Source organism: Cucurbita moschata, unplaced genomic scaffold, assembly GCF_002738365.1.
Source record: "Cucurbita moschata cultivar Rifu unplaced genomic scaffold, Cmos_1.0 Cmo_Scf00003, whole genome shotgun sequence".
NCBI lineage: Eukaryota > Viridiplantae > Streptophyta > Magnoliopsida > Cucurbitales > Cucurbitaceae > Cucurbita > Cucurbita moschata.
This window is the reverse complement of record NW_019268519.1, coordinates 2,969,626-2,992,960: the sequence shown is the minus strand read 5'-3', so window position 1 is coordinate 2,992,960 and position 23,335 is coordinate 2,969,626. Positions and strand designations below refer to the sequence as shown.

Sequence of the window (23,335 nt, the reverse complement as noted above, 5' to 3'; positions counted from 1 at the left end):
GAAATACTTTGTAATTGTCACTCGAAAAAATTATTCGATAAGGGTCAAAGTTTGGATCGATACTTGTAACACTAGAATGGGATTGATAAGAAATGGAGTATAAATTATGAAGTTCTGGAGCTCTTCAAAGCTTTAGAATACAAAATTTCTAAGTTAGAAAAATAATCTTTTCTTTTTCTTGATAACAATCTTTTAAATATCTTCAAAGAAATTCATGAATAAATAAAAATAATAATAAAATCAAATCAAATAAGCTTGGAATTACACTAATATATTTCAAATTTGGTCCCATTCCCACATCCTAATCTTAATAATTTTTACTTTCACCTAAATTTTTTTATTACACGTTTAGATTTTGATAGATATTATGCCACGCAGACCGTTCTCTATCCGAGCGGGAGGATTATTGATGACAAGGCCAACTTATCATCGTCTTCGAATATGGAACCATCTCAGCATCCACGGTAGGGTGCTGCAAAAGCCCACAAATGGCCTCCTCTTCCTTCATTTCCACACAGCAATATCACTCTTCCTGTAAGTTCTCATCAACCCTCACCGCTTTCAATTGTTCTTGTTTTTCACGCTTTCCCAGTTTCTTTCCCCCCAAACACACACTTCGTTTAGTTAGAGTAGGAGATAGAGTTGTGGGAGAAACTTCAACTACTACCAGAGACGGTAAACCTTCGAAGAACCTTTCGTTTTCGATAACCCAGAAGCTAAGTAAAAATGGGTCTCGTCGTTTAGGGTCTGGAAATGAAACGCTGGTTAAGAAATCTGTGGAAGACCTTGTTAATTTAGAGGTGGAGGAGAGAAATGGGAAAAGGGTTCAGAGGGATAAAAACGTTAGGAATAGCTCTGGTTCTGCTAATGGAATGAAAACGGGTTCTGGGATTTCTAATATCAAGTCTATAAGTGACAATAGTTCACTGAAAGTTTCTGGTGGTTCAAGGAATGGTGAGAAGGTTAAAGAAAAGAGCATGCGAAAACAGGTGGTAGAGGAGAAGGATAAATTGTCTAAAGGGAGTAATGAAATCCCATTTAGAGCCAACTTGGATATGTGCTCCAAGATGGGGGATTTCATGGGGGCAATTAAATTGTATGAATGGACTCAAAGAGAAGGAATTAAGCTGGGGCAATATCATTATGCTGTCATTATGTATCTTTGTTCCTCAGCTGCTTTAGGTGTTATTCAACCCGCTAAAAGTGGTCGTGGTAACCGAACTTTGAGTTCATTAGCTTTGTCTGAGGTGGGTTCTTATGAAAATCCCATTACACTTGGTGAACAGCATGACAATAAGGAGAATATAGTTCAATCTACAAATATTCTGGAAGATGAAGATTTAAAAAGATATGCCCTCGAGAAGGGATTCGAGATCTATGAGAAAATGCGTGCTGAAAATATCCCGATGAACGAAGCAACATTGACATCTGTGGCTCGAATGGCAATGTCTGTGGGCGATGGTGATATGGCGTTTGATATAGTGAAGCAGATGAAGCCATTAGGACTTAATCCAAGATTGCGCTCTTATGGCCCTGCGCTTTCTACTTTCTGCAATAAAGGGGAGATAGATAAAGCATTTTCAGTTGAGAAGCACATGTTGGAGCATGGTGTCTATCCGGAAGAGCCCGAGTTGGCAGTGCTTTTAAGAGTAAGTATAAACGCAAGTAACGCCGAAAAGGTGTACTATTTGTTGCATAAATTAAGAACAAGTGTAAGACAAGTCTCAACCTCTACTGCAGATCTTATTACTACCTGGTTTAAGAGCAAAGATGCCACAAGAGTGGGAAAAGCAAAACTGGATAAAGTGAAAATAAGGGAAGCTATAGAAAATGGCGGTGGAGGTTGGCATGGATTGGGATGGTTGGGAAGAGGAAAATGGAATGTTTCATCTACAAATGTTGGAAAGGATGGCATGTGTAAAGCCTGTGGGGAAAAATTGATAACAATTGATCTTGATCCTATTGAAACTGAGAATTTTGCTGAATCTGTTGCAGCCATAGCCACAAAAAGAGAGAAAAATTCAAGTTTTCAGAAATTTCAAGTATGAGAAATCCTTTGTGTATTGTTATTCATTATCTGGATGCTTTAAAAGTTATATTGAAGTGATTTTTCCTTCCTGCAGAAATGGCTTGAACATTATGGACCATTTGAAGCAGTGATAGATGCTGCTAATGTTGGCCTGTTTATGGAAAGAAACTTCACACCATCTAGAGTAAGTTTGCTAATTATTTGAACACTTGTTTTTGTTCTTGTGGAGTCTCATTTCTGGCCATTTCTTCAGGTCAATTTAATAGCCAATGGAATACGGCAGAAGCTTTCTTCAAAGAAGTGGCCTCTGATTGTATTGCATAACAGGCGAATTACTGGACGTAAGATGAATGAAGCAGTCAATAGAACATTGATTGAGAAGTGGAAAAATGGCAATGCACTGTATGCAACGCCTACTGGATCAAATGATGATTGGTGAGAACAATTCCTCAATTATGATGATTTAGAAGTGTGTATGGAGCATTTTTTTAACTTCCCTGTTCTTCAGGTACTGGTTGTACGCAGCAATCAAATTCAAATGCTTGCTTGTGACGAACGATGAGATGCGAGACCATACGTTCCAACTTCTTGGAAATGATTTCTTCCCTAGATGGAAAGAAAGGCATCAAGTGAGTAAAGAAAGGCTTTTTGTGAGATCCCACGTCGATTGGGAAGGAGAACGAAACATTTTTTATAAGGGTGTGGAAATCTCTCCCTAGCAGACGCGTTTTAAAAACCTTGAGGGGGAACCCGAAAGAGGACAATATCTGCTAGCGGTGGGCTTGAGCCGTTACACTTCTCTTCAAACTTATTTTCATGTCCAATGCTTCCCATTTCCCTACCTAAGTAAATAGCATTGTTTTCTATTTTTCTAAATAATTGGCACACGTTGTTCTAAATGATGGCTAATATAGATGTGCTCTTGGTTTCTTATTGACAGGTGCGTTTTAGTTTCTCTGCTACTGGTCCAGTGTTTCACATGCCTCCACCCTGTTCTGTCGTAATTCAGGTCCAAATCTAGTACAATAAGTTATAATCATAGACGTACTCTGGTCTCTGTTTGACTAGTAACACATGAAATACGATGACTTGACTCGATAATGCATATCTTTTGTCACGAGCTCGAGATTGAATGTTTTAACAATACATTTCATGTTATAACTTGTTAACAGGAATCAGAAAAAGGCCATTGGCATGTTCCCATTGCATCAGAGCATAGTTACGAAGAAGATAGAGAATGGCTATGTATTACAAGAGGGAAATCACATTTACACATGACGAGACAAGAGGATCCGCTCAAAATTAAAGGTACTAAATAGTTCCATCAACCAGTAACTCCTACATTGAGCTGGTTACTGAAGAATGTCCTTGTTAGGAATCACGACCCTCCCCCACAATGGTATGATATTGTCTACTTTGAGCATAACCTCTCATGGTTTTGCTTTTGGTTTTCCTAAAAAGCCTCGTACTAATGGAGATAGCGTTCTTTACTTATAAACTCATGATCTTTCTCTTAATTAGTCAACGTGGGATTACTCCTCTCAATAATCCTCTACTGCCCTCTCTCTCTCGGTTTAGGGTGAATTGGTCTTGTTGTTTGTCAGTTCACTTAGGTATATATAATTCCTCTTTCAAATCTTGACTATTTTTTCTGCTAATCTGATCTGCATATCATCACCATTGAACAGAACCGCCGAATCAAAAGATTAAGTCAGAGCCGAACAAGCAAGGTCAAAGCCAAATGGCTACTTAAGGACTCTTCTTCTCAGCGATGGAAATTTGGAAACTCGAGCCGAAGTCAAAATCTAGAAACAACCCTCGAGCCAAGTCTACACGAAGAATTTTTCACAGAAAAATTACGAAAGTCTCCAACAAGTATTTTTCTGCAGCTGTTTTCATGAACAAATGCAACTTACTATTAGAAATAGAGGCCGCAGAAAAGCTTGGTGGCTGCACCATTGACTTCCAAATATGAAAATAAATAAATCTTCCATGGTTGGCTACCACACCAAAATTTTGCTTTTTCTTTTGGATCTTAGTGTTGTATCTGTAACTCGGATGTTCTTCACTTGCATATCAATGAGTAGTGAAGAGAAAGGAACAAAGGTTGATCATAAGAAAAGTGGTCAGGAGAATACAAGTAAACGAAACCAATTCATAGAATAGCTTCTTGAAATGGTAAAATGTGTTCATTGTGTTCATATTCGTGTAGGGAGCTTTCAACGGTTTACAATCTTAAAAAGAAGAAAGGGCAGAGACGGTGTCAATCAGCCATTGTATATAATTTGATTTTGTTCGAGTAGAGAGATTTATTTAATGATATTCTTCTTTCTGCATGGATTTGTACAGCAATATTACCAGTTGGGTCCAAATCTCACTTTGGTTGGAGAGATAAACTAAGCATTCTTTTTTTGTTGGAGGGATGAACTAAGCATTCTTTATTCTTTACAAGTGTAAGAAACTTCTCTCTAATAGACGCGTTTTAAAATCGTAAGACAGATGGTGATACGTAATAGGTCAAAGTAGACAATATCTGCTAGAGGTGGTCTTGAGCTGTTACAAGTGGTATCAGAGCCAAGAACCGGGCGGTGTGCCAACGAAGATGTTGGGCTCCCAAGGATAGTGAATTGTGAGATCCCACACTAATTGGAGAGGGGAACGAAGCATTTCTTATAAGATTGTGGAAATCTCTTCCCAAACGCGTTTTAAAACGGTAAGGCTGACGATGATAGGCTAAAGTAGATAATATCTGTTAGTGGTCGTCTTGCATTGTTACATCCAAATTCTACCTTTTATTTCTAGGTACATGTCTGATTGTGATATCGAATGACTTCCCTTTTTTATTGAGTTTTATTGCTTTGGCTTTGTTCTCCTGCAGGCCTCTCGTCAGAAACCCTATCTTTACACGTTGACAAAAAAGAAGTAAAGTTTTATCACGAGACATCTTTCTTTGATATTAAATTGAAAATGTCACTGTATAAGTCACATATATATACATATATAATATGACTAAGATTGGGTCTAATATATTGTACTTGCTTCATTCTCAATGAGTCCTAAATATCTCACTATAAGCCATTATTTAATACAGCATTTGAGATATAAATGAAAATATCATTTTGGTGACGTTAAAAAAAATTGACCATTTTTGTCGCTTTGTCCACGTAGGAAATTGACTTCTACAAATAGCACAAATCCAAACTAAGCTGACTTTAACTCAATCCTACCAAAGCTATAAACTCTTAATTTATTTTTAATTTTGTTTCCGGTATGAACTTTTAAAATCTTTAATAGATCTGTAAATTTTTTTATAAAAAAAAAAAAAAAAAATTAAAATTTTTAATTTTTAATTTTACACATATATCATGACATATAAGCAGTTATGTATAGGTATGTTAAATATAAAATGAAAGGATTATGATTCTATTTGAATATATAACTATGGTAAAAATTTTAAAAATTTATAGAACACTTTTATTCTATGAAACTATTAAACATTTGATAAAATATTAAATATTTTTCTTTTTCTTTTTTTATAACGACGAATGAGAATTGGAAGGCTCCTGTCTTTTTCCATAAACAATAATAAAAGACCACGGCCGTATTAGTTCATTAAAGAAAGGAAAACAATCCCACATTAAATAACTATAAACGATCCGAATCATGGCCTGTTTGTAGAAATCCAATGAATCGCCCAGAAGAATTATTTGGGAAAGGCATCACCTTTATTATTTATTTAGTAATAAATAATAAGCTTTGAAGAAACTATTCTGTTACCACATTTACATTTTTATAAGTGAGAGTAAAGTAATTGAAATAGCAAGCAATATTACATTACAACTCATCTCTGTCGCTGCATTTAAATTTCTGTCTTCTGGGTTCATATCAGGAAACATGTTTTTGAAGCATCCCATTAAATTATACATCCAGTTTAGAGAGAGTTCGATTCATACCACATCTCACTTGTTTTGTCCTGTTTCATACACTGTTTCAAAGTTCAAGCCTTTCAAAATCACAGCTCCATGAAATGTAAGTGTAGCTTTCGTGGCCTGCCATTGGATTTGGCCTTCCTCTTCCATGATTTTGTTCTTTTTAAAACTGAGCTGCTCCGTTGATGTTTTGGCACTCTGCAGAGACCAAGTGTGTCCCATTTATGACAACTATGATCTTTCAACGATTTTGCTGTTCTGTACAAAAAGAAAAAAAAACCCATTTGATTGAAATTAAATATGAGCTCCAAATCTTAGACTCTCTCTCTCTCTCTCCTTTCGATCTTTTTGGCTCTGCTTTGAACCTTACTCTTAAGCTGCCACGAAGTCAATGCACCGACTGCTCCGTTTCCCTTTCGTTTAGTACTCTGTAACTTTCACATGGGACTGGCAATTCTCTGCAAATTTTGTGTCTTTTCTCTCTGATGCCTGTCTTGGCCCTCCTTCTTCGCCTCTTTCTCTTCTGGGTTTGGTAAGTTTTTTCTGTTTTCGACTCTTTTCTCTGTCAATTTTGCTCCTTTGGTTATGGTTTACAAGAGATGGGAAATAGTGTTGTAGAATAGGTTTGAGTTGTTCGAGAAGCTTTAGAGGAAGATCAAGGAAGGTAGCTGTGTATTTGGATGAGTTTCTTTTTTATATGGACTGTCAAAATCTGATTGATCAAGTTGTTGAGTTTGAAAATTTCAACATTCCCCTCACGTTGTTTGTTTGCTTTGGCTCATCTGATGAATTGTTTTGCTTTGAAACACAGCCGTCCGAGCATTAGATTGTAGAAGGATTCTTCGTCTTATAAGGGAAATGATCTGGGGCTGAGGGGAGTTTGAAAATGCCTCTGGACGGTGCAAAATCAGTGGTTTACAGATCATTTATCACTTGTGATGATCCAAAAGGAGTGGTTGATTGCAATATAATCAAGATATCCAAAGTGAACTCTCAGAAACTGGAAGAAAAGATTACGACTCATAAGACAAGTAGAAATCAAAAAAGAGTTTTGATATCTCAGGGAGAGCAAGAGGAGGTGATCTCGAAAGAGATGAGAGAGAGAATTCATGGCCGATCCTCTCTTCCATTCATGGAGATCCTCTCTTCTAAGGGGGTGAGATCTGACAGTAAATCCAAGGAGATTTCTAAGGATATGTTGGAAGGAACTTCAAGTTTAAGAGAATCGCTGATTATTCTGGCCAGGTTGCAAGAAGCTTCCAACAAGTTGGTTCGGTTAAAGATGAAGTATCAAAGAAGTTTTTCTTGTCATCTTGAAGATGAAAGCTCTCCAGTTGATGTTCAAAAATCTAAGCTTTCTAGACATGGTTCTTCCAGACATGGTTCTTCCAGACATGGTTCTTCCAGACATGGTGTTGATGAGGTTAAGAAGGTGATCAGAGACAGCCTAGTGAAGCGAGATGTGACAAATGAAGTTAAGATTAGTGGAAAGTCTTGTTTTCGAGATATGAGTTCGGACTCGGGATCGGAAATTCCGTCGACTAGCTCCAGCCAATCCTCAATGGTTAATGATGGAGTCAAATGTTGTCATGTTTCAACACTTACACAGAAGAATTTGAAACGTAATAACCTGATTGCTAAGCTTATGGGGCTTGAAGAAATTTCATCAAGATCAGTGCAAACAACTCCAAAGAAAGAATTCGAATTCGATAAGATCTTTGGATACAAAACATCGCCGAAGTCTAAATCTGTCATCAACAAGGAGGATCCTGAAAAGAGAACCTTGAGAGAAATACTTGAAAAAATGCCCTTCAACAGGCCTACAGAGAATAATTCTGATAATGAGCTTAAGCTTCATTATCCTCATTCCTATAATAATGGTTCGAAACAAAGGTTGAAAGACGCACCGCCAGTTGTGTTGATAAAACCCAAGCCTCTTCCTCCTAATGAATTGGAGGAACACCAAACACATGCCCCTCTAAAAGAGGAAGCTTTCAACCAAAAACCTATGCTAAGAAGATCGAAAAAGAAAGAACTCCGGCCATTCGACGATTCTGCAGATTTCCATGAAGGAATCTTGAGTTCAGATAAATTGCAAAGAAAGCAAGAGGCAGAAGGGATTTCACTCAAACCGATTACTCAAGAAGGAATAATGCCCAGTAAATTAAGAACATGTGTTGTTGAAGCAAAGAAGAAGGCTGAAGAGAAGTTGGAAACATCTAGTCCAATGCATGATATGCCTCATGAGAAGGAGCCAAGTGACAAGAACAATCTTACATCAACCAGAAAACTGGTAGAAAAAGAATTTGCAGAAGAAAAAGTAGTATCAAGACCACAGCATCAAGAAGAAGCAACCTCCACTAATCCAAGGAAGAATAAAACTCATAAACAACGTGGCTCGATTCCAGATTCTATGTCGGGACGAGCAGTGAGAGCAATATCTAATGATCATAACTGTCAGAAAAAGGAGGAAGCAGTGCTTGCTTGTTCAGAAGTTAATTCACTTGTAAGTTCTTTTTGGTTTATGAAACTCATTTTCTTCATCAGTATCCATCATTCTTGCCTTGTAAAGAGAGACTGATGCAGTGTTTATCTTTCAGACCCACAGAGTTGAAGCCAAGAAAGATGATGAGAGTTCTGATACAAATGAAAGTGCTGACCTTCCAACAAACCAAATCAAAGTTACCCTTATGGATTTAATTACTATGGAGAGCGAAGCTGAAGAATGTGATACCAAAATTATAGGTAAGTTGTCCTTCACAGTTCACAAACAAGATTAGTTGCAATATCTACAGTTATTGATCATTAGCATAGAACAAGTACTTGTGCATTGTCTAATATATCCCATCCAAGAGAGATTCTAAGTGAGATAGAATAACTTAGCCTTCCAAGTAGAACAAGTACTTCTGCATTCTCTAAATGTTTATGATTTGTACTTAGTTTTCTCCTAAATCTTGTAGAATGCTGCAAAGAGAGCCTGAACTCTCTCTCGCCATTGAGCCCCGAACTCGAGATCGACACAAGTATAACAGAAGTTATCAACCCCAACAGTCATACCGAAAAAGAGATCGAAAGCAGTGATCAAGGAACTAATCTGAAAGCATTGCTTTTAAGAAGTTCCTCATTACTATATCATGCAGGGGAGCTTTTTGATCTCAATCTAAATGGTAGAACAATGTTGCAAGCAGCATCTCGCTGCAACGATCCCGACACCACCAATCCAAAGCCATTCATAGATTGTGCAATCGAACTCATTGAACGTAAAAGCCAAGTAGCCAATTCTCTATTACTAGGATATAGTAGCAATACAAAGACACAAATTTCCATAGAAAAACTGGTCGAGGAAGTGTGCAACGACATCGACACGCTAACGAGTTACCACAAGAATCTTCATGTAGATACTCTAGCAACAGTGTTAGAGAGAGATCTATACTGCAAAAAGGTGATGAACGGAACATGGGATTTTGGTTGGAAGAATGGATTTTCCAGAAGTGAAAGTGAAGAGATTGTAAATGACACAGAGAAGCTGATATTGAATGAACTTATTGACGAGTTCTTCAAATGACATCAGAAAACTGTATCATCTGTGCTTAATTTCTGATTTGTATATACAAAAAGACGTCAATTACTGATACTCAAAATCCCTTTCATCTTCTAAAATTTGGCGTAGTAGTGAGATGGGGATTTCTTGGAATGTATTTGGCGAGTAGTCTGAATCAGGTGGCGATGGAGAATGTTTGTAAGCATATGGGGAAGGCGATCAGCAAATTGGTCGTTTAGCTTGCATTTATCATCATTTCTAGAGATGCTTTTTGGAAAAGAAATTTGAAGATTCAATAATGGCAATTGATTGAAATCATTCATTTTGAGATTGAAAGAATACAAAAGGTTTACATACCGAAAGTGACCCAACGATGCGACGTCTGGCAGAAACAGGAATCCTAATTTTCAATCCAACGCGTTGGAGACGGCGGACCTTTGTCGTCGTTGTAGACAAGCAATAAGAACAAGTGCTCTTTTCTTTCTCTTTCAAACTCAATTATACGGAAGATGTAAATTAAAAAACTATGACTAATTCCAATTTCCAATTTTTTATTATTATTATATTTTAACCAAATAAATTATATTTATTAAAATACATAATTAAATTATAAATTTGGTCTTTTTTCAAGAAAAAAAATGTTATAGAGATTAATTATAATATTTAGAATGACTAAAATTTTTAGTAATTTGTAATTTTCCTTATTATTATATAAAAATTTATTTATTTATTATTATTTTGTAAATCAAAACGTTATCAATTTGGATGACTCTGAGCTCGTGAGGACCTTTTCCAACTTGATTACACGACGTCGTCAAATTGTAGAATAGCTTCCTAAAACGACGCCGTTTCGAAGTTTTAAAATAATAATAATAAAAATCTGAAGTCCAATATATAATAAAATAAAGAATTAAAGATATTATTTATAAGTTTAATTTTTTTTTTTTTTTTTTTTAAAGGAAAATCATAACAACTCGTGAAACATATTACACGTAGAAGGAGATTTGTCTGAAGAAAGAAAGTGAATGGCGAAACATAATTGATACACATACATGGTTGGTTCCATGTAATTTAGAGAGAGGAGGAGGAGAAAGGACGAGGGTGCCCCTGAAGATGAAAGCATTTGTAGTGCTGTGAAATGGTAATTTAGGAAATAATTAGTTGGAAGCAGCTTTAAAGATGAGAAAATTGAGAGTTTCAAGGGAAAAATAGATGAAGGTCCCCTTTGAATGAGTGAAGAAGCAGCCGAAATTGGAACCCACCACACATTGCCACCCACTCCCGTAGCTCCGATCAAATTCCTAATTAATTTAATTTTGATAATATCATACCAAATTAAAATTAAAATTAAAAATGAAAGGAAATTATACCTTCTTGATATGCGCAGCAAGCGAGAGGCAATCGGAGACGTCGAAGAGATCGAGGGCGTGAGATGCAGAGGCCTTGGCGTGAATCTGCATCTTCTCCGACATGTCGGTTTGTTTGACGGTGGCTTTCCCTTCCAACATGATCTTCTATATCATCAGAACGACACAGGAAGAGGCAAAAAAGAGAGGATTAGAATGGAATTTATTATACATACTAGCGTATATATATAGTAACACGAACCTCTTTTTCTTTCTCCCTTTTATCTCACCGCTTCCACTTCCAATGACTTGTCCAACCTCACTGTTCTTTTGCGTATGGAATACCTCCAACCTTTTTATATTTTTTTTAATAACATTCTTTCAAATTTGGGACCTAATGGGAACTATAATCCAAACGGTTGTCTTGGAGAATATTCAAGAGCTTGTCCATTTCTTAAATAGCGCTAACTTGAATAATTGAAGCACGGGGCGGCTCACGGTCACGCCTCAAGCCGGCCTTGCGTGGCGCTTGTGTAATTGGCGGTTAATCGGACTGTGACAATCGACCCATTTTAAAGCCCATCGATAATACCCCAATGGGAAACCCCAAACCTACTTTTACATGGGCTGGTGAAGGACCCGTTTAAATTAAATTTCAAATTATTTAGTGTTTTTGTACCCAGATTTATTTGATTTATCTGGACATTTATCTTGCATTCAAATTTGTATCGGCAATATTAGGGTTCATCAACTACTAATTATTATCGTCCAAGGAAGTCATTGACTGCCGTCGTTTAAGAAGTTTCTAGAATGCTATCGCTTAAGTGTTATTGTCCGAAGCACCTGCCGCACTTGTTTGTTAGAGTGGTTGCCTACGATGATTAGCGAATGCAATTGGCCATTGCTGCCATTATAGAACTGTGATGTCTACGTTGGTTGGGGAGGAGAACAAATCACCGGTGTGGAAACCTTTCCCTATCATACGCGTTTTAAAGCCTTGAGGGGAAACCCGAAAGGGAAAGCCCAAATAGGATAATACTGCTAGCGGTGGATCTAGGGTGTTACAAATGGTATCAGAGCCAGACATCGGACGATATGCCAACCTTCTCGCTGTTCCCCGAAGGGGGATAGTCACGAGGATCTGGGTCGTTACAAATGGTATCAGAGCCAGACACCGGACAATGTGTCAGCCTTCTCGCTGTTCCCCGAAGGGGAGGTAGACACGAGGTGGTGTGCTAGTAAGGACGCTGGGCCCAAAAGGGGTGGATTTGGGGGCGGTCCCACATCAATTGGAGGAAGGAAAGAGTGCCAGCGAGGACGGTGGGTGTCACGATCACACTTTTAATGGTAGCGGACTTGCGATTGTGCGGCACTCACTGTCCAACGACAAGTGAGCTAAGCCAATTCGTTCTTGCGTCGCCTACGGCCAAGCGACGTATGCTCGAGCCTCTGGCCTCGGTTTTAAGAGAAGGTTTTAGAAAGCGAGGGCAGAGAGAGATTTTTGAAAGAGACGTTATATAAGCAAGCAAGAGAGAAATAACAACGACTTACCGTATATAATTTTGGGTAGGGAGAAGTTGACAACTAGTCGTATTCTCTCTAATACATTCTGAGGCATTTCAGGTATGATAAGCCTAGACATGATATTTCTGAAACCTCATACTCCCTATAAATATAAAAGTAAAACACTAGAATATGAAAAGACATAGAGGGTTGGGCTTGTCATGGGCATGTAGCCATGGGCAACACGCCTTGGACGAGCATAACCGTGACACTAGGCCCCAAAGAGAAAGTCCAAAGAGGACAAATATCTGCTAGTGGTAGATTCTAGGGCGTTACAAGAACTCAGTATAAATTAAAATTAGAAATGTATTTCAAGCTAGATTAAATTTATTGGAATTAAAAAAAAGGAATAAAGTGATTATAATATAATAGTCAAAGAACATGGAGGGAGGAGGGATCTTTGGAAGTGTTTTGTCTTCTGAAAGTACCTTCTATTTTAATTCAATCTCTGACTTTCAAAGGGTTGCCTTGCTACCAGTCTCCGGTCTTCAGGGCGAAGGTTTTTAAGCTGCGACAGCGCTGGGGCTGGGCTTTTCAATAGAGGCTACCGGTGATGGCTGACGACAAAGGGGCGATTGTGATGGTCAGCAGAGGCAGAGAGCGGGATCTAGAGCTTCTAATTCCGGCCGCCGGCTCGCCAAATGACGATGACTCTTGCAAGCCCTCTTCCTCTTCAGCGTCGTCGCCGCAGACTGGCCGGGAGGTATTGTTGACTTTGTTTCAATTTACTACGCTTGAGTTTTTACCACCAAATCGTTGGAAGCTACTTAGTGATATTGCTTATTGTTCTATTGAAATATCTGTGTAGCAGTGTATTTAGGATCGGTCTGGCTTCTTGCTAAGTAGTTCAATCACTTGCAATCATTTTTCTCTTCTTCTTCTTCCTCTCCTATATCTCTGTTGATTCTCATACTAGTTGTTTCCTGGCGGATTGCCTATTGGATCATGAGGTGATGCCCGCAATTGACATCCTCTCAACGACGGAGTTACTTATGAGATTAGACGATGGATGAAACTGTAGCTGGGCAGTTGAATGCACTTATACCCGTTAGATGGTCCAAAGAAAATCTCCATTCGGCTCTCCTGGTCGGTGTGACCCCTGAAATCGAAGTAACGAAGATGTTGATCGTTCCATCCATTGCCATTATAGCAATTGGTGGCCTTTTCTTTCATCCTTTTGGCATCCTTTGGTTGTCTCCATGTTGTATCTCAGTCTCATATGTATATTTCAGAGGCCTTGTGGTCTCTCTTGCTTGAGTTTTAAAAAAGCACTCTGTTGGAACCCAAACAATCGAAATAGTATGAAATATGAAAGATAAATGACCATAAGACAATCCAAGTACCCTGAGGTACTTGGACCCTTCATCTCTTGAGCACTCTTGCCCAAGCTTTGAGTAAACTAAACCAATGCATATCTTCCTCCTTTCCCACTCCCTCTATCTATAACAAATTTCCATAAAAACTTCTTCAACTAAGTACTAATATACCCTTCTAATACCCTAATCATACTCCTAGTCCTATCCTAATACTACCCATATCACCCTTCTCAAAGAGTTTGATCAATCGGCTATCCTTTTTAAAAAGTTGCAGATGGAGTGTTACTTACTTTAGTACGGATATTAAAAAGTCGCATCTTTTGAGTGTTTAGTTTATGTTCTGAATTCTTGCCGTGAAGTAAATAATATAGTTGGAATGGCTATGTATATGTACCTCACTACCTTCAATATCTGATGAAGAATGTTGGTTTCTTTTTTTCCCTTTTTGGCTTTCCCATCATATAAAATTGGAATAGCCAGTTATTTGTTATTCAGAACATCAATCAGTGTTTATTTTCTGTCGCCAATTGTGGGTTCAATTAACTATTTTATTTACTGTGCAGACATTTTACAGAGTCTTTAGGAGCTGGGCCTCAAAAAAGTTCATGACCGGATGGTTTGATCTTTATTCTTGTCTCTGTATTTTAGTTTAGTTTATGATTTTGGTGCCAAGTAAAGAATAGCATATAAGCCACAGTTGATTTAGGTAGAATTTTTTGCATATACGTTGTAGCCATCGTTACTAAAATTGAACTTCCAGGCTGCTGTTTGAAAACTGCACTTAAAAAATTTGCTTTTTTATTTTTTTTATTTTTATAAATGGAATTGAGATTTTTCCTTTACTCAGAAAATATATTCGGCAGGAAGATAGGTCTTAAAGTGTAAACAGCATTTAGTTGTTTTCGATCAGGATTCAAATTGCAGTTTTTTGTCATTGTGCTAGGTAATTACGATGTTTTAATTTCTAAACATGTTGTGATCTGGCTGTTTTGCAGCGTTATTCTATTTCCAATTGCAATAACTTTCTATATAACATGGTGGTTTATACACTTTGTGGATGGATTCTTTTCTCCGATCTATGCTCAACTTGGAATTGATATCTTTGGTAAGTAATCCTTATCACTTCAACATTTTTTCCGAACCCATTCAATCCATGTGCTATTTTTTTTATATATGTATTTGATCTACTATCGACACGAGTGAGTATTGTTATTTTTTCCACCAATCTCTGTTTTCTTTGCTTACTCATATGTTAACTAGGTAGTATTGAAAAATTGTACATAAATATTAGTGCTCATCTTGCCAAATGATTGATGTCTGTTCAGTATGAGAAACCTATTAAATTGTATATTTCATTTTTTTTTTCTTATCATAAGCTTATTCTTGTTTCTTGATTAGGTCTTGGATTTGCAACATCTGTTTCGTTCATCTTCCTTGTTGGGGTGTTCATGTCATCATGGTTGGGTGCTTCTATTTTGGCTCTCGGAGAGTGGTTTATAAAGCGCATGCCATTTGTTCGTCATATTTACAATGCTTCTAAGCAGATTAGTTCTGCTATTTCACCAGGTACAGCTTTTTTAAGTATATTTAAACACGGTCAAGTTTATTTATGAACCATCTATATTCTTGTCACTACCTGTTAGATCAAAATACCAAAGCCTTCAAGGAAGTTGCCATCATTAGGCACCCCCGTATTGGTGAATATGCATTTGGGTTCATTACTTCAACTGTCACCCTCCAGGTATGCCATTTTGTGCTTCAACTTTTTTAGTAATATTCTTCCTTGGAAGCATTTAGGTATTACTTTGGGTAATTCATGCACACATATTTTATCTCAAAGACCACATAACCATGTTCTGGTATGTGAACAGTGAACACGATAAAAACGGTATTGATGTTATTTGAAGTAGAAAACTCAGGTCCTTTTATAGAACATGATTGCAAATACAATAAATTTTGAGATTTATTATATACATGACTGATTGGATTTATATTTAGCTGGTTTTAGAACCTTCACAAACATTTGTTACATGACATTGTAGCATTACATATATGTAGCTGATTTTTCTACTTTGCATAGAATCCATGTTGTGTTATCTCTTCTTATACGTTGTTTTAAATGCAAGTGTCATTGCAAACTTGGTTTATAGGAGGAGGCAACTTCAACCAATAATACCCTTACATTACATGCATGCCCATTGCTCATCTTGAGCGTGAATATCATTGACGTTGTTAGGTATACAAATATGTTTTATTCAATGATTCATGTCCTCATTCACTAATTTTGTAGAAGATGATGTATTGCTATCATATTGTTGTGTCATGTTTTTCATATCTTCTTCTTAGGTTTGTATTGTTATAAGGGTTTATTGTGTTTATTGTGTTTTTATGGTTCTCGTGAATATCATTACATGTTTTTCATAACTTGTAATGCACAATTGCTGCAAGGCTTGATATTATGATCAACCGATTTGTTCCCTCTGAGTGCAGAATTATTCTGGAGAGGAGGAGCTGTGTTGTGTATATGTTCCCACCAATCATCTTTACATTGGTGATGTTTTCCTAGTCAACTCTCAGGATGTGATTAGACCAAATTTATCAGTTCGGGAAGGAATCGGTGAGTTTTTCTTTTTGTCTTTCCGTCCAGAATCAGTGGACAGTTTTTCTTGAATTACACATGGACCAAAATCCCTCCATTCCTTACTCTATTCTTTTTATTGTAGAAATCGTCGTGTCTGGAGGCATGTCAATGCCGCAGATTCTATCCATACTGAATCCACATATTCAACCAATTGACAGTAGAAGAATGACTAGAAGCTGAGACTGAAGATTGTGCCATTGCAGGCCGCTAATCCATATACGATCTTGGTGTACCAATGTAGCTGTCGGAGTAGTTGCTCTGGCTCCTGGTCATCAATACCCTTAGACGGTAAACCGTAACTTATAATATAAATTTAATTCTGGTTGTTGAATTTGATGTCAATCATTTGTTGGATGGGAGTGAGAATACTTGTTGATCCAGGATACAAATGGGTGTGCATTAGAATTTTTAACTTCATTCTAATTCAACCGAGAATGGATATTTTCTTCTTGATGAGTCACGTTATTCTATTGCATCAGATGTATATTTGAGCCTGTACATATTTTGCAGCAACATTTCTATGCTTCTACTGAACCATGAAGAGCTAGCTAGCCCAATTGACTCTTGTATGTTTTAAGAGATAATTAGATGTTGAAAAGGAGAAGATAACTAGGTTATTTTCAAACTGTGAACAGATGGCGAACATCTTTACGAGGGAATGCGTGCATTATGAGACCAAGCAATTCAAGATTAAAAAAAAATAAGTAAATAAATAAGCTAAAAAATGAAGTAATTTGAAAACAGTTCATGTTATAGTTCAAAACTGATTATTTGAAGTAATTTGAAACCAGGAAGGAACGTTAAACAATGCATATATTATTAAAAAAAATTTAAATTTATTTATTATTTTTGTAATTTAGAAAAAGTTAAAATTTAGCTATTATAATTTTAAAAATCATATGATATAGCTTCATAAATAATTCAAACTTTGACAAAATCGTGATAAATAGTGAATATATATATATATATATATTCCAATTGACGTTTTTTAAATGTTAAAATGAAATTTATTCGTGATATTGGAAGCATAATTTATTCTTAAATTTTCACGTATTTTTTTAGAAAGAGTAAATCTTAATATCGACGTCACTTTAATTTATGAATATATCTAGTCATTTATAGGTCAATTATTTAAATCGAATCTCTCCGTTCATTTACATCCAACGGCTAATAGAGATTTCAGGATGCGGGTGACTTCTCATGTTACAATGCACCCTCACGTAGGTTAGTACAACTCACTCAAATCAAGTAAAACCCTAGCCGCGAGGCTCCTTCCTCCTTCCTATAAGAGGACCTATTCTGCCTCCATCTCTAAATCGTCTTCCCGCTATTAACTGTGATCCTAAGTTAGGGTTTCTTCATTCTGTTTCTTTCATTTTGATCTGTTCTTTTCCAATTTCACTAGATTTCTTTCGAAACCGAGGGGGACGGTGACGATTGTCATGTTTAAGGTCTCGTTCGTCGTAACTGGCTGTGTGAAATGGCCTTGACGACCATCCTGATATATCACCACCCATATTCTGAGTCCCTTTGTTTTATTATTTCTTTACGCTCTCTTGTGTTTAATTCATACGGTTTTGGTCTTTCGTACGGTAATTGACGGTTTCTTCGATTTCAGTTGGCCGATGATTAAATATTTTTATTGACAAGCATATGTCTGAATTCATGCCTGTTGACATCTCTAATCTTCTCTATGAGGCCATTCGCGATAGATCCTTTTGGTTGTTAATTGTTCTTGAGTTTTTGAAAACAAAATGTTTGTTTATTCTGGCTTTTCAAAACGACGGTTTTTCTTTGAAAAGCTTGAATACTGCAACCGTCTATGATGAAGGATATTGTATTCGTACTGCATGATCTTGCGTGATTACAATTACATCTACTGCCTTCCTTCTGAGCCTTAGGTGTATAACTTTCGATGTTTTGTTCGCATGTTTATTTTCGGTAATATAGTACCAAGTCTTTGATTTAAAGTCTTTAAAGACTGTGGGTCATATGATGATTATATGCATAGTTCAAATGATTGTATTGTGATTATCCATCTTTTTAGTCTTTCGCTCCTATCTGATGACCCTATTTTTGAACTATCATAGCTGAAGTATTAATTGAATATATTTCAATTGGTTTATTTTGATTTTGTTTTAATCTGATTCTGCGTTATTGCCTTCAGTTTTTGTTGGTTTATTTTTAATCAGATTTCTTGCCTTCACTTTTTAATGCATTTCTTTAGGTTACTGCTTAAATGCCTGTTTTGATTGTCTTTACACCCTTGTTTTTTGGGCATTCCAAACGAGAAATCTGCTCAAATATCGTCTGATGCTGTGGATTAGAGGACATGAAGATAGTTTACGGTGTTGACATGCTTTTCTCTTAATTTGTTATTCTACGACTCCTTTAGGAATATAATGTGGATTTTTTTTTTATCATGAAATTGTGAAAATTTTTCATTAACTTATTTGAGAGGTGTCACGTATATTATGAACTCACTCTTAAATCTGGAATTTCTAATATTGCTTTACAATTGGATATTCGCTTAGCTTGATTAGTAAAATTTTATTATTTGACGCCTGCTTACACAATTCATATTAATCACGATTTGGTTTAAAGAATGCACATTCGAGGTGTTGGGAGAGAAGAGAACGAGGCGCATGATTTACCAAACGGTTTTAATAATAATCATATTCTGTTATCCTTGGAACAACACTACAGAAAATGCAACAAGAAATTCTAATGCGAAATTTATAAATTAAGGACTATTAGATTTATGGTTTTTGCTGTTTCTTCCATTTATCGTTTATTTTCCAATTAAATTCGATTTATTTTGAAACCGAGGGGGACGGTGATGATTGTTATGTTTAAGGTCTCGTTCGTCGTAACTGGCTATGTGAAATGGCCTTGACGACCATCCTTAAATCTGAGTCCCTTTTTTTTTTATAACTTTTTACGCTGTGTTTGTTTCAAACTGTATTGGTCTTTTATACGAAAATTTACAGGTTCTTTCGTTTCAGTTGGCCGGTGATTAAATGTATTTATTGACAAGCATATGTCTGAATTCATGCCTGTCGACACTCTAATCTTTTCTATGAGGCCATCCATGCTATAACTTTTATTTGTTATTTGTTTTTGAGTACGAATATAAAATGTTTTTTTGATTCCGTACTTTCAAAACCGACTGATTTTCTTCGAAAAACTTCTATGATGAAGATTTCGGTATTCGTACTGTATTAACAATCGTGTTTAAGAATACCTCTACTGCCTTTTGTGCCTTTAGGTGTCTTGTTTAAAATACCATAGTTGCCACTATTCTTCGTACCGAGCCCCACGGTATATTCTGACGATGCCGACTCATCTTCGAATCACGCCACTCTCGCCTTGAATTTCCCTATGGAGATCTCTTCGCATCCTTCCCATTCGTGCCATTCTCCTTCATCGTATGTTTTCCGTCACGTTCCGCTCGCCCCTTGCTGAAAGGAAGCTTGAAATGCAACTACAAGCGGTGGCCAGAGTCTAATGTGATTGAAGAAGTGGACTACGATGATCTATACCGCTAACAAGGCTTAACTAGGATTTGCCAGATTCTGATGCCTCTGCTTTCGTTTGTTATTGGTTGATCTATCGGGGGTGCTAGCAGGCATTTCAATGCAGAGATCAGAGTGAAGGTTGTGTTTCTATCTCCTCTATGTAATAGCCTCCGAAACTATATAATATTGTTGCAATATTGATCTGTTTTGTTATAGTTGATTAAAATAATATTTGCGTATATAGTTAATCGTCTGCCAGTTTAGTATTTCGATGTTTGTAGTCTTTTGGTTTTCATTTAAGGATTAAAACTTTCTTTGGCATTCATGTCAGCTCCTCCCCAGTCAGTTTTATGCACCCCCATATTTCTGTAAGATTCGATTCCCTAATTTCAAACTTTGGAAGGATACTTCAGAAAATGCGTCAAGAAATCAAAATGCGAAAACTGATCTAAGTAAACGAAAATCAGAGTTCGGAATTGATCCAAATGTTGGGATGTTTACTTGTTTTGCAACGCAAGAAATACTATAAACAACCTTCAAGGGAACAAGTTGCCTGCCTTTGTATGGGGCTGGAGCCCGCCTTTGAAGCCTTGGATAAAAATGGAAATCTTCCTATGAAGCTGGTGTTTGAATCCATTCAAGAGGAAATGGGGTGGGGTAACTGGTAAGATTGAAGCATCCAAAGCATATCACATGGTTGTTGGACATCGACTCTCGCAACTTGTTCAAGTTGTAATGATGCTACAAATATTTGGCCTAATGAAATGATATGTTCTGTATGTTTCTGACAAGACAAAATTGTTTCGAATAAACTATACTTGGATTGATCATTCAACATTATAGTTTATAACAATTACGAACACAAGATTGAATTTGTTGTAATAGTAATTGAATTGTATCCATAAAATTATGTTTGAATCAGTATAAAAAATATCAGGAGCAGCCATATGAGGCACCTTCACTTATCTGCAGACATGATGGAGCATAAGGTTTGCACATTCGACCTCCTCCTTGTATGGTATTGATCACATCTACTGCAGCAATTTATCTAGTTTTCAATTTCAAGAGCACATATTCCTATATCATAACTAGCTTGTACTGTTCAATTGGGTTCACAAAGAATGGCAATGTCACTAGTTCAGATCTCTCAACACTGAGAGTCATCTCTAGTAACTTGCATAAACCAAGATCAACAGTAAATAAGGCCTTGCACAAAATGCCCAGTTCATTCAACAAAAAAGAGCTTCAAAATTACAGGGGAGCGAATGGGAACTATAAGGCATTTGCAGAACAACCAACTGAACTTACAAGAACATGACCGAAACTGTTACGGTTGAGAATTTGTGGTCTGTTGGCTGGAAATCTCTGGTGTGGAAGGAGTGCCCTCTTGTTTATCAGTAGCACAGCTAGGCTCGATAACGGTTCCACCAATCCTGTTCGGAGGCCAATAGCGGAATAGTGATCTTCCTATTATATTTTTGGCTGGCAGTGGACCCCTGAACAATTTGGTATATGTAGTAGCTAGCTATCAGCACAAGGAAGAAAAAAAACTCAAAGACAAGCACATAGAAGTCTAGAATGGTAGAATCTGTCAAGATCGTTGCTTATTTGAACATAAGTCTTTTACTTAAATACACATCTTTTTAAAGTCATCTTAAACCCAGTATTAGTGAAGTGATGAGTGAAAGACTTTACCACACATGAGAATCATAGCTGTTATTGCGATTGTCGCCCATCACAAACACCGAGTTTTCTGGCACTTGCTGCATCAAAATAGGAATGAAAGAGATGTAATGTTTAACCATGCTTGATATAGATTTCACAAAGTGAAGGAAAAGCAATCTCTCTTTCATTCAACCAAAAACAAAAACGATCACAGCTTGTACTCAATTCTTGTGTGATCATAATTTTGGTAGGAAAATCTTAGAAAGATGCGAAACCGAAGCAGAAAACAGAAAGAACTACTTACAACCGGAGTCATGTCGTATGATGGTGGTTCAAGGATAAACTTTTCGTCTCTCTCGACCCCATTGACAATAAGTTTGCCCTTCCGGACCTGCAATCAGTGAATGTTCCAAGTGAAGAGTGAAGCTGTTTCTTGAGCTTGAAAACACAAATGAAAGCTGGAGATTACGACCATAAAACTTTTAACTAAAGTTGTGCAAGAAAATTAGATCTTCTGATAGATTCGGTTATTTACATTTTTGAACCCTGCAATATCATTGAAAAACAGGTAGATATCTGTTCTTGATGATCTAAATCAATGGCTCCATTACACATATCAGATAATGATACAAACAAAAAAGGTCTCGTTAGAAAATCTGACCTCCACAGTATCACCTCCTTTAGCAACAACTCTTTTAATGAAGACATCTTCATCTGTATATCCTACTTCCTGAAGCACTGGTGGGCTTTTAAATATCACGATATCGTTAGCACAAGGCTTTCTGAAATAGTATGTGACCTGAAAAGAAACAAGCATCATGATCCACAACACCAGAAATTTCATACACAGAATAGAAATCATAGATCTTATCCCTTTATTTCAAAGCTTAGTTGAATCCAAGAACTTGGGATTCAGGCAATTTTAACTATGAATATCATATCCCAATCTGTATAATTTTTTCTAATAACCGTGAAGAACAGTTGAATAATACGATTAAGAACAATGAACAAGATTTCTACCTTCTCTGCTACAAGTCGATCCCCAACATCAAAGGTAGGATACATTGATAGCGACGGAATGTACCTCGGTTCTGCAATAAACGTCCTGAAGGCAAGAGATATTGCAATGGCTGCAAGGACCGTTTTGGCGTCGTCCGAAGTTAAATTCAACCATTCCGGCAGAAACCCAGAAGAACCCTTTTGCTTATCCACCTTCCCATTATCATCACTTCCATCGCCGGCTTCACCTCCATCGCCGCCGCCACTGGAGTCCAAAACTGACCTAGTTTTCTCGTCAGAGTCATTAACAGCACTACAGTAACACCTCTTCCAGTGGGCTCCATCGTTTGGAGGCTTAAAGGGTAGAAAACCACTGCTTCGGGATTGAATACGCAATTGACTGAGAGTTACAGAAGGGGAAATAGAGCGATTGGCGAAGTGGGCATGTGCGAATTTTGGGGAAATGGCATTTGAATGAATTGGGGGATTAGAACTGTTACCGGGTTTCGATAGGCGCGCACGTTGTAGAGAAGGGTTGTCAAAAGAAGATACTGACGAGAGGAGATGAAGAGATGGCATCCTCTGTGGCAGAATTGCGCCTCTGTGATGAATTTCAAATTCAGGCTGTTGGGGTTCCAATTGGGAATGTTTTTATTCGTAGACGGAGCGGATTAGATGTGAATATATTGATTTTTCTAAACACCATAAAAAGATTGGAAAGTTTGGAACTTTTATTAGAAAAAAACACTTCTCTAATAGATTTTGGAGTAATAATTTCTCTACAAGAT

General features: G+C 37.0%; 5 protein-coding genes and 4 non-coding genes across 10 annotated transcripts; 7 read left to right on the top strand and 2 right to left on the bottom strand.

The window, feature by feature from the left end:
- Window positions 1-359: 359 nt before the first annotated feature.
- On the top strand, window positions 360-4,146 carry LOC111441044 (proteinaceous RNase P 1, chloroplastic/mitochondrial-like). Its single transcript, XM_023077940.1, has 7 exons — window positions 360-2,042; window positions 2,124-2,213; window positions 2,283-2,464; window positions 2,538-2,658; window positions 2,970-3,038; window positions 3,202-3,337; window positions 3,718-4,146. Exons 1-7 carry the CDS (start codon window positions 489-491, stop codon window positions 3,780-3,782), a joined length of 2,217 nt encoding a protein of 738 aa, XP_022933708.1. The 5' UTR covers window positions 360-488; the 3' UTR covers window positions 3,783-4,146.
- Window positions 4,147-6,168: 2,022 nt separating this feature from the next.
- On the top strand, window positions 6,169-9,523 carry LOC111434002. Its single transcript, XM_023071298.1, has 4 exons — window positions 6,169-6,490; window positions 6,770-8,464; window positions 8,559-8,703; window positions 8,919-9,523. Exons 2-4 carry the CDS (start codon window positions 6,845-6,847, stop codon window positions 9,521-9,523), a joined length of 2,370 nt encoding a protein of 789 aa, XP_022927066.1. The 5' UTR covers window positions 6,169-6,490; window positions 6,770-6,844.
- Window positions 9,524-10,466: 943 nt separating this feature from the next.
- Window positions 10,467-11,195, bottom strand: LOC111441083 (dynein light chain 1, cytoplasmic-like). Its single transcript, XM_023078003.1, has 3 exons — window positions 11,108-11,195; window positions 10,870-11,013; window positions 10,467-10,800 (listed from the first exon to the last, which is right to left on the bottom strand). Exons 2-3 carry the CDS (start codon window positions 11,005-11,007, stop codon window positions 10,657-10,659), a joined length of 282 nt encoding a protein of 93 aa, XP_022933771.1. The 5' UTR covers window positions 11,008-11,013; window positions 11,108-11,195; the 3' UTR covers window positions 10,467-10,656.
- Window positions 11,196-12,807: 1,612 nt separating this feature from the next.
- Window positions 12,808-16,880, top strand: LOC111441082 (protein LIKE COV 1-like). Of its 2 annotated transcripts, none has more exons than XR_002710071.1 (8): window positions 12,808-13,111; window positions 14,288-14,340; window positions 14,720-14,829; window positions 15,123-15,290; window positions 15,368-15,465; window positions 15,875-15,960; window positions 16,215-16,341; window positions 16,448-16,880. XR_002710071.1 is itself a non-coding variant. In XM_023078002.1 (8 exons), exons 1-7 carry the CDS (start codon window positions 12,962-12,964, stop codon window positions 16,543-16,545), a joined length of 804 nt encoding a protein of 267 aa, XP_022933770.1. In that variant the 5' UTR covers window positions 12,809-12,961; the 3' UTR covers window positions 16,546-16,547; window positions 16,579-16,880. The 2 variants fall into 2 exon arrangements, 1 of the variants encoding a protein (XP_022933770.1); XM_023078002.1 differs by lacking the exon at window positions 15,875-15,960 and having other exon boundaries at window positions 12,809-13,111; window positions 16,448-16,547; window positions 16,579-16,880.
- Window positions 16,881-17,790: 910 nt separating this feature from the next.
- On the top strand, window positions 17,791-17,893 carry LOC111441285. The gene has a single exon (XR_002710129.1). It is a non-coding gene; the product is annotated as a small nucleolar RNA Z43 (small nucleolar RNA).
- A 289-nt stretch (window positions 17,894-18,182) lies between these two features.
- LOC111441289 lies at window positions 18,183-18,263 on the top strand. The gene has a single exon (XR_002710132.1). It is a non-coding gene; the product is annotated as a small nucleolar RNA U83 (small nucleolar RNA).
- Window positions 18,264-18,348: 85 nt separating this feature from the next.
- LOC111441281 lies at window positions 18,349-18,438 on the top strand. Its single transcript, XR_002710125.1, has one exon. It is a non-coding gene; the product is annotated as a small nucleolar RNA snR60/Z15/Z230/Z193/J17 (small nucleolar RNA).
- Window positions 18,439-19,196: 758 nt separating this feature from the next.
- Window positions 19,197-19,284, top strand: LOC111441286. Its single transcript, XR_002710130.1, has one exon. It is a non-coding gene; the product is annotated as a small nucleolar RNA Z43 (small nucleolar RNA).
- A 1,634-nt stretch (window positions 19,285-20,918) lies between these two features.
- LOC111441081 (chloroplast processing peptidase-like) lies at window positions 20,919-23,283 on the bottom strand. The gene is made up of 5 exons (XM_023078001.1): window positions 22,569-23,283; window positions 22,210-22,347; window positions 21,853-21,939; window positions 21,579-21,646; window positions 20,919-21,379 (listed from the first exon to the last, which is right to left on the bottom strand). The coding sequence occupies exons 1-5, from the start codon at window positions 23,124-23,126 to the stop codon at window positions 21,211-21,213; spliced, it is 1,020 nt and encodes a 339-aa protein (XP_022933769.1). The 5' UTR covers window positions 23,127-23,283; the 3' UTR covers window positions 20,919-21,210.
- Window positions 23,284-23,335: the final 52 nt, after the last annotated feature.